This window comes from Bactrocera dorsalis, chromosome 1 (genome assembly GCF_023373825.1).
Source record: "Bactrocera dorsalis isolate Fly_Bdor chromosome 1, ASM2337382v1, whole genome shotgun sequence".
NCBI lineage: Eukaryota > Metazoa > Arthropoda > Insecta > Diptera > Tephritidae > Bactrocera > Bactrocera dorsalis.
The window spans coordinates 27,918,866-27,929,229 of record NC_064303.1 but is presented as its reverse complement, the minus strand read 5'-3'; the positions used below and the strand labels follow the sequence as shown (position 1 = coordinate 27,929,229).

The 10,364-nt window shown below is 35.2% G+C and overlaps 1 protein-coding gene across 1 annotated transcript in view; it reads right to left on the bottom strand.

The window, feature by feature from the left end:
• Positions 1 to 2,647: 2,647 nt before the first annotated feature.
• The window catches only part of LOC105223762 (uncharacterized), a 25,517-nt gene continuing 17,800 nt past the window's right edge, over positions 2,648 to 10,364 (bottom strand). Inside the window, exons 5-6 of the mRNA XM_049450745.1 lie at positions 3,716 to 4,091; positions 2,648 to 3,645 (exon numbers count right to left, since the gene is read on the bottom strand). Coding sequence (XP_049306702.1) covers positions 2,767 to 3,645; positions 3,716 to 4,091 — 1,255 coding nt within the window. The 3' untranslated portion in view covers positions 2,648 to 2,766. The remainder of the gene's footprint in view (positions 3,646 to 3,715; positions 4,092 to 10,364) is intronic.

Sequence of the window (10,364 nt, the reverse complement as noted above, 5' to 3'; positions counted from 1 at the left end):
AAAAGGGTTTTTTTTGTTTTTCGTTGGATTTGGCTCGTCTTGGAAGACCCACACGGTCGATTGCTGTTTTGTTTCGGTCACCTGTGACGATCTTATAAACGTCTTTTGAAGCACCGCGATCGTATTTTTTCAGCATTTCTTTACACCAATCCACACGAGCCTTTTTTTGAGCGATTGTCAAATTGTGCGGGATCCAACGAGAACAAACCTTTTTTACGGCCAGGTATTCATGCAATATCGAATGTATGCTGATGGGAGAAATGCATAGGCATGCCTCTATCTGATGGTATGTTACATGACGGTCTTGCATTATCACTTCAAGTACGGCATCGAGGTTTTCTGGCACAACGGCTGATTTTGGACGACCTTCACGGAATTCGTCTTTGAGCGAGCGTCGGCCACGATTGAATTCGATGTACCAGTTTTTCACAGTGCTATAAGATGGTGCTTCATAGGCATACAAAGATTTTAGTTCATCGATGCACTCTTGTCGTGATAATCCACGTCGAAAGTTGTGTAAAATGATCGCACGAAAATGTTCACGAGTTAATTCCATTTTTTGGCCGAGATGAATTTTTTAATTCCCTGTAAATAAAACAATTCCCGATTAAATGACAAAACGTTCTGAGTGATGTTATGCTAAAAAATGTCAAACTTTCCAATGGAAATCTCAGATTGCACCTGGCAACACTTAGTGTTGCCTAGTCCAGAAATATATATAGCAACCTACGTATAATAACGGGTGATTTTTTTGAGGTTAGGATTTTCATGCATTAGCATTTGACAGATCACGTGGGATTTCAGACATGGTGTCAAAGAGAAAGATGCTCAGTATGCTTTGACATTTCATCATGAATAGACTTACTAACGAGCAACGCTTGCAAATCATTGAATTTTATTACCAAAATCAGTGTTCGGTTCGAAAATTTTTTATCGACAAATTTTGTTCAGCGATGAGGCTCATTTCTGGTTGAATGGCTACGTAAATAAGCAAAATTGCCGCATTTGGGGTGAAGAGCAACCAGAAGCCGTTCAAGAACTGCCCATGCATCCCGAAAAATGCACTGTTTGGTGTGGTTTGTACGCTGGTGGAATCATTGGACCGTATTTTTTTCAAAGATGCTGTTGGACGCAACGTTACGGTGAATGGCGATCGCTATCGTTCGATGCTAACAAACTTTTTGTTGCCAAAAATGGAAGAACTGAACTTGGTTGACATGTGGTTTCAACAAGATGGCGCTACATGCCACACAGCTCGCGATTCTATGGCCATTTTGAGGGAAAACTTCGGACAACAATTCATCTCAAGAAATGGACCCGTAAATTGGCCACCAAGATCATGCGATTTAACGCCTTTAGACTATTTTTTGTGGGGCTACGTCAAGTCTAAAGTCTACAGAAATAAGCCAGCAACTATTCCAGCTTTGGAAGACAACATTTCCGAAGAAATTCGGGCTATTCCGGCCGAAATGCTCGAAAAAGTTGCCCAAAATTGGACTTTCCGAATGGAGCACCTAAGACGCAGCCGCGGTCAACATTTAAATGAAATTATCTTCAAAAAGTAAATGTCATGAACCAATCTAACGTTTCAAATAAAGAACCGATGAGATTTTGCAAATTTTATGCGTTTTTTTTTTTAAAAAAAGTTATCAAGCTCTTAAAAAATCACCCTTTATATAGTCTCTTTAATGCTGGCCACCAAATCAGTGTTCCATGTGTAAGAATTGGTTTAATGACGGCCGCATACACGCTTATGACTATTATAGGTTTAGGCCCCAGTTCCTGCTGAATATTCTCTAGCACATGTAAAATGTCATATAAACTTTTTTAATTCGTTTCTCAATATTCAGTTTCCTTTTCAGTTTGATTTTGATCTCGACCCTGTGATAGTTAGGTGTGTGAGGTAGAGAAATTGATGTTCAAATTATTTAAAAGCCACATGACATCCATGGCAGCGAAACCGAAAATATAAATTAGTAAATATTCATCATTAAAGTCTTTGAGAGTACTTGGAGATTTCACTATAATAACATATGTTACTAATATCATTTTATGATATCCATAAAATGTTTCGGCGGAACAAATTATGAATTCTGTCCGAAAGCCTCGAACTAAGCGATCATATTTACTTTAAACTAGCGTGGTTATTGAATTTACTAAAATAACCTCATGTGCCGCAATACCTTCCGAGAAATTATGTATACAAGAGTGAAATATTGCAACCGGGCAACTGGGAACACAATTCCCTTAAGCTAGAGAAACCCATGGTTGACAAACCAAAAAGTTTCTATTTCTAGACAAAAAGAAGCTTAGTAATATTATTAAGAACACACTTTCAGAAAATTAGAAAAGTTGATTCGGCGAAATGTAGAGCATGCGCGGCGAATGATGAAAAATGCCTAGCCTACAGCCAGATGAAGGATATATTTATTCCACGGTTTTACAATGCTCCAACTTAAAAGACATCGAGCAGTAAGGGTGGAAAAATCAGGTTTTTACCAAGTCCACTGAATTGCTGGACAAAGATTCATTTGGTTACCACACAATGGTCCTAATGATGTTCTAAGTGGGCCGCCTCTGTCCCGCGCCTCCTTTTTCAACGAAATAAACAACAAATACTCTCTTGAAACTGATTTAAAAGTCGGCTCTAATTGTTTTGTGTATTTTTAGTCTCAAATATCAATTATAATCATACAATTTTATTCGAATGTTACTGTTTTAATTTTATAGAGTATTTAGTGCCATGTTTTATATTATTTGAGATCTTTAAGCTGTAAAATATCTGAAATCTATGCCTCGTACGGCAAGTTTCTCGTTGATCCAATTGCGTAGGTATGGCACATTGGCGTAGACTCCGGGAACATTTTCTTCACCACAACCAATACCCCAAGCCACAATACCAGCTTGATAATAGCGTTTGGAATTATTTGGATCTGGGCATACCAACGGTGAACCACCATCACCTTTGCATGTATCCTTGCCACGTTCGCCACCGGCGCACATGAAACTTTTATCCAAATTGAAGAATTTACCCAGACGTGTCTTACGTAACTCTGCTTGACAGGTATCGTGTGGCACCGCTGGCAAATCGATCTTTTTCAAAATCAGCTGATATGTGCCATCTTTACCGAACTTGTCTTTGCCCCAACCGGTGGCAAAGCAGCGGGAATGGTCGAAATTAACACCCGGTTCCGGCAAGCAGATGGGACGTACATTTTCTTCCCAAGTGAAGGGCGTCGCTAAAATGAGCAGCGCTACATCATTGTAGAGTGCGCCTTTGTTGTAGTTCTCATGACGAATGATCTCCTTGACACGGGCATCCTGATGTGGTAACACCTCCTGTTTGGTTTGTGTATCCCACTCACCGGCTCGTGCTACCAATAACTCCGGCTGAGCATTTAGCACACAATGTGTAGCGGTCAAGACGACAGTAGGCGCAATTACGGCCCCACCGCATTCGTAAACATTTAAAGTCTCGCCACCAATTACTTCGTCACGCAAAATAGCAACCATCCAAGGAAATTCGCCAAATTGTGACTCGCCTTCTTTGTCGCCAGTGATTCTGAACCCGACACCGCTTGGATTACGATAACCACAACCCTCGTGAGTCTCAACGGGTTTGATAGGTACGTCCGGTTCCGTTAACTGAACGACAAGCAATAGTTATTAAGAAAATCTGTCGACAAATTAAAGATAGTCAACAAGTAATATATACCTTATCGCCTGTATTACAGCAAACTTCCAAATAAGTACAGACGTCATCACCATCGAAACGTATATCAATTAGGGTTTGACCATCCCTGATAACACTGCCATCTTCACCGCATAAGAAACGCGCAACGCACTCTTTATTCACGCCACAAGATTTTCCGCTGCCTGGATCAGGTTGTGGTGCTGGATTTGGTTGGGGATCAGGCTTAAGAACAGTGGTTTTTGTGGGCTGCGGCTGGAACGGTGTTTGCTCTGTTGTGAAGATTTTATTTAACAAATCATCAATATTTGGTGTCGCTTGCGCTTGCGTTGTGCTAATCCAGAGCGATAGCAAGCACACGGTCAGAACCGCCAATTTATAAGCCATTTTGTAACAATGTCTGAAAGAATGAGTAAAATTTTTAATATCCTAAGTTTGATAACCTTAACGAAAATTACTCGGTATTATGAAAATTATTCTTCTTAAATAAGAACCGTTATAACAGATAACTAAGCTAGCTTGTAAACTCGACTAAATATCATATTTGCTAGCACGACTTTATGGGTTCTGTTTTCTAGTGCAAGTTAGTCATACTTTACATAACATCGAAGAAAAAAAATCTTTTAAATTATTTGCTGTTTATCTGTTTGAAACATTTGTTTCGTAGGAGATAAGTCTATATTTATTTCCAACAAAGATTCAATAGGAATTCAAATTCGTCTTTACAGAAACTCACAAACTCTTTTTATTATAGATATGTTTCTAAGCACCACTATCGTAATATTTTTAACATTTCTCTCGACCAATCGACACGAGCCTTTTTTGAATGATCAACAAATTGTGTGTGTTCATGCAATATTGAAAATATGCTGATTTCACTAATTCCTATAGTTGTCTTAATCTCACGGTAAGTCACATGACAATCTTGCAATATCAATGGAATAACTATTGATTTTGGGCGATATTTACACGGATTTCGTGAGAGTCGTTCTTTGAGTTATCATCTGCAATCTCGATTGAATTCCACTATACCATCCATAAACACTGCTTCCTGATGAAGCTTAATGCATAAGCAGTGGCGGATTAAGTATTTTGCCGCCCTAGGCCCTGTCTGATTAGCCGCTCTTTTTAAAGGATAACATTTTATTTCTTTGAGTCCGTTCATATTATTAAGATATAATATTTATTTCATAAAAGAAAAAAATGTTTAAACAATACAAATAAATATTAAAAACATAAATAACAGTCAGTTTTCTTAAACTATAATGTATAACTTAATTTTTAAATATCTTCTTTCTGGCTTTCGTCTGAGCAAAATCATCAATTATGTCGTTGTAATTAATTTCTTGAACTAGTTGGGCTTCAATTGACAGTAGTGCTATAGCATCGAGTCTCTCTTGGCTCATACTTGCGCGTAAATATGTTTTGACTCTTTTCAAGGTGGAAAAAGATCTTTCTCCTGAACAGTTCGTAGCCGGAATACTCAAACAAATACGTAGAGCAATGTCTACATTTGGATAAAGATCTTGAATATTTTGAGAATGCAAAAAATTGTATATTCCTTGCGCGGAACGAATATCTTTTGTGTTTATTAGAGAATCTTTGAGTTGACAGTGCAAATGAATACATTCATTCGCGAAGGTATCTTCCAAATCATCAGAATACTTAGTAACTAATTCATCTGCGCGAATTTTTAATTCATTGGTATCTATTTCATATAAATTGTCAAAAAAATAAAATTTTTCGTAAAGATTATGATAAGCACTTTTACGTCCTGTCAATTGTGCACTTAAAGTATCTAAAATTAGATAGTCAACGTTGGTTCGAACGTTTTCTTCTCCAGATAAAGCTGTTCTTTCATTTTCCCGTGACTCGTCAGCCTGAAGTTTTCGGGTTTTTTTACGACGGGTGTCATAGTGGTAATAATTTTGAACTCCAGACAGTGCTTTGGCTTTTTTTTTTATAATCAGAAAATTGTTTATCTCTCATAACTTGGAGAAATAATGCCAAAGAACTATATATTCTTATCACAGATGATAAATCAGCTTGAGAATCCTGAAGCTTCTTACTCGCAGCATTAAAGCGATCCAAAATTGCATTCCAAACAATGACTATAATTGCTGTTTCTAGATGTTGTAATTTTTGCTGCAGTCCCTTAGCTTCAGCTCGCGTAGTAGGTTTTTCATCTTTGTTTTCACCAATAAAGTTTAGTGCAACAATTATTCCAGGCCACTCTTTTTCTAATGTGTAGCCTGCATCATGTCGGGCCGACCAACGAGTTTGAGAAGGGCTTTTAAGTCTTAAACTTGTATGCTGTCTTAAAATTTCCCAACGGCTTATGAAAGAAATTATATATGTAAGGGTTTGGGATTGGCCAGCGCAAAACCCTGACCTTAATCCCATAGAAAACCTAAAATTAAAATTGCGGCTAAAAATTTCTCAAATTTTGAACATTTATGTGAAGATATTAAGGAAGCTTAGTACTCCATCCCAAAGGAGAGGTATGAGAAGCTTGTAAAAGTATGGTACGCAGATGTAATGCCGTAATGCAAAATCGGGGATATAGTACCAAGTATTAGAAACGTAAATATATTATGGAACCAAATCGTTGATTAAATTTCATTAATTTCAAATAATGTTTGCAGGTTTGGTAAATTGTGCTATTGACATTCAAATAAGCATTTTAGAGGGATCTCAAGCTTTTTAATTAATATTAATTATTCGTGAATTGCTAATTGTCATTTTTACTTAAATGGATAAATAAATAAACAAATAATGATATTTTTAGCCTTGAATTTTAATAACATTTTACAATAATTACGAATTATTGCTTTAAGCTATAAAAGTTCGTTAATATTCGTCAATATACTTCGTAATAAATTTTTATTTTCTTCAAATTGCTTCTATTTTTCAAAAATTTGGCTATAAAATGAATATATTCTTTTATTTGATTCTATAGAAATCAGTTTTAAAAATAAAAATATTTTTATATGAATACTTATATCAATTCATATATGAAACACCGGAATCATTGAAAATAAAATAAGAAAACATTGTGCAATTTTAGAAGCGGCTCACTTGTAAGATTAACTTTACTAAAGATACAACAAGTCAACAGAGCTTTGCGAATTCGTCAGAAAAAGCTTATCAATATTCAATTATTTCTGTTATAAAACATTTTTTATCAGTATTGCACTCACAAATAAAAAAGTTAATCAGAAAATGAATTACATTCTATTTCATAGAAATTTATTTGTAAATTTATATAAAAAAATCGGAATAAATCCCTAAAATGTATTGTCGTTACATTATATCAGATATAAAATTTGGACATTCTGAAAAATTTGCCGCCCCCCAAATTGTGCCGCCCTAGGCCCGGGCCTCTCGGGCCTAGGCGGTAATCCATCACTGTACATAAGTTAAGCCACGTCCAAAGATGTACAAAATAATGGCACAAAATTCCATATTTTAGCCGATATGAATATTTTAAGTTACTGTTATTTTCTAGGAAACTATAAACTATAAAATTATGAAGATTTAATAAATGAACATATAGCGTTAAATACAGGTTTGGTTTGTTTTGGTTAAAAATAAATATGTTGGACTCTCATCTAGATTTCTTTCTTGCAATTTTGGGTTCTTGAGTGTTGAACAAGAACAAGTGATCCATTAGGAGAAGCTCTTTCAAAGGAAATGCTGCGCAGGAATGGTGGCAGATTATTGTTGTAGATTTAAGAAAGAAGCCAATTATTCATAAAAATCATAAGTATTTTATTTTTCTATATAGAGTAATAATTTCTCTAAATGTAGCTGATGTGTGTACTTTTAAGAAAGACAAATGTTTTGATGTCAGAAGTAAACTTGCAGTGCAAATTTCCATGGCAATGACGAATTTTAATCCAAAAACTTTATAAGATGAGTTCAAGCATTAATGAATTTTCCAAATATAATAGAAATAGAGATTACGACAGTTTCGTATCTTTCTATGACGCAAGAATGCCTACAACTCTTGAGATTACTCTTGAAAGAAGTTTATTTCTCTCAAAAATACACTCGACGGTGTTTCTATAATTTTACAAACTCACTCCGCTGCCATAGTCGACACTATGAAGTATGCTTAGGTACATACTATATGTATATTATATACATACATATTTCTGATTTAATTTAGGTCACAATTCAAAAAATATACAAATGTTTAAGATTAAGTTAAGCTGATAAGTCGGTATGATTCAAGTTGAATCGTTTGAAAAACAAGATGCTTATTATCACTTTTACTGCTTATATATGGAGGGAAATATTGCTATCAGACTCTCAAAATTGACCTACAACCCAATACTTGTATCACAATTATCTGTATGTAATAAATAAATATATGCATGCAATAGAAAGTTTGCATTTATAAGTAGCGAAAACATACTTCTAACTTCAATATATACGAATATATACATAGATTGATATTCTAAACATATACATATGTATTACATACGAGTATAGTATATTGCATTTAAAATTTGTAAAACATGCATATGGTGTAATCTCGAGAATCAGTTGAAAATCCGTAAGACCCTCTATTCATCGTCTGTCGGGTCATATGATTTTGTTTTTATTGCAATGAATAATTTTTATAGCTGCCCAATATCTTTAAGTGATATGTTATGTTCACCGTGCATTATAGTGCAACTAAGTATAATTTAAGTAGTTTCTGCGACAAAGCTTCTCTCAGCTACTATTTAGCTGAGTTCGTTTCGTATTTGTGATGGTAATAAATGACGTCACTTCGTAAGAGCAGGGAGTTGGATGTTCTGCTCTCCGCCTCAAATCGCCTGTCATTTATTTTTATACTCTTGCAACCAATTGCTACAGAGTATTATAGTTTTGTTCACCTAACAGTTATACGTATCACCTAAACCTAATCAAGATACATATAGCGTTATATATATATAAATGATCAGGATCGTGTGAAAAGTTGAAATACGGTGGAATATCTGACTATCTGTCTGTCCGTCCGACCTTAATACGAAAACAAATTCGAGTTCGTAGATGGGCGTAATTGAACCACTGCCACGCCCTCAAATCACCGTTAACCGAAAACATATAAAGTGCCATAACTAAGCACCAAATGAAGGGAAAACTGTAATTTGGTACAGAGGACGATGGGCACCGCCCACTTTTTGGTGAAATCCCATATCTCGGAACCTGATCAACCGATTTCCACAAAATTTAGTACGTGGCATTTCTCTGACATTCTTATTTTACATTGTGAAAATGAACGAAATCGGACAACAACCACGCCTACTTCCTAATTAGTACATTTTTAATTTCACTTTATTCGTCCACTTTTCAGAACACAGAATCAAGAAGAAATTAACATAACGGAATAAAACTTTGCACGAATAATCTCTTTATTATGTGCCACATTATAACCGAAAATTGCTTAAATCCAATAAAAACTGTTAAAGCCCCTAGGTACAGAATATTTACACCCCGGTACCTATTGTTGACTTTTGATTGAAAATATCGGTAAATGTGTGATAAATATAACTGGAAGTAAGGGATAATCTTTCTCTTATAACGGTATGCCTGTATGTTAAAAATGGGTTGAATGGTGCCAACACTTCCGTTAGCCCCCATATACGTAATATAAAGATTTTCGAACATTCGGTTGACTTTGTACTGCATATATCGGTCAATATGTGATTTATCGCAATGAAAGCAAGAGAGCGGGTTTTAGTTATAAGAGTGTATGTTTGTGCCTAATATAGATAAATTTGAACGAAAACTTGGCTTAGTCACAACTAATATCAGGATTTTCGAACATCCAGCTGACTTTACTCTATATAATTGGTTTTATACCTCAAATTATTTCCCTGTCTTTGATACTTGCAAGTTGCAAGAGTAAGAAATGTTCGGTTATACCCGAACTTATACCTTCGTTACTTGCTTTGGTTTTGTTTTTTCGATTTGGTTTCTCTAAGTAAGTCCTGATGTCTTTTCATGAAGTACAAGTAATTCCGGTAACATCTTAGCTAAGAGAGAGTTAAATGATAATCGATAGCTATAAACAAAGAATTTATAGATTGATATGTCGCTTTCGGGTATTGTAGTATGCGAAAGCTCTGGAAAGCGGGAGCCGCAAAAATTATATATGTACATCGATTTGTAGTATTACAAATCACTATACTATAGTGATCCGATCACAACAATTTGTCGGAGATTGTAGGTAGTGTTGCCTTGAAAAATAATTCAAACTAAATTTCCTGAAAATATCTTGGCAAAACAAATATTTTTCCATATAAGAACTTAATTTTGATGAGGCCGTTTCTATCGTAGCTACATATGAATGTGATCCGATATCGGCGGTGCCGAAAAATGAACAGCTCGCCACGCTGATCATTTATACCTATGTACTATATATCTAGTTTATATCGTCCCCTTATAAAAATTTTCCAGTGTATAAAAATTTGTGAAATACGAAATATAGAGGAAGTTGGGCCGAAAATATTTTTATATATTATATAATGAGAGCATGTTCCGAATACAAATTAATATTTTCATTACATCGGCGATTTATATATTGTATATATAGTATGTTGCAAATAATTTTACATACTTTACTATGCATAGGACATACATATATGTATGTATATATATCACGAGTGAAGGAGAGAAG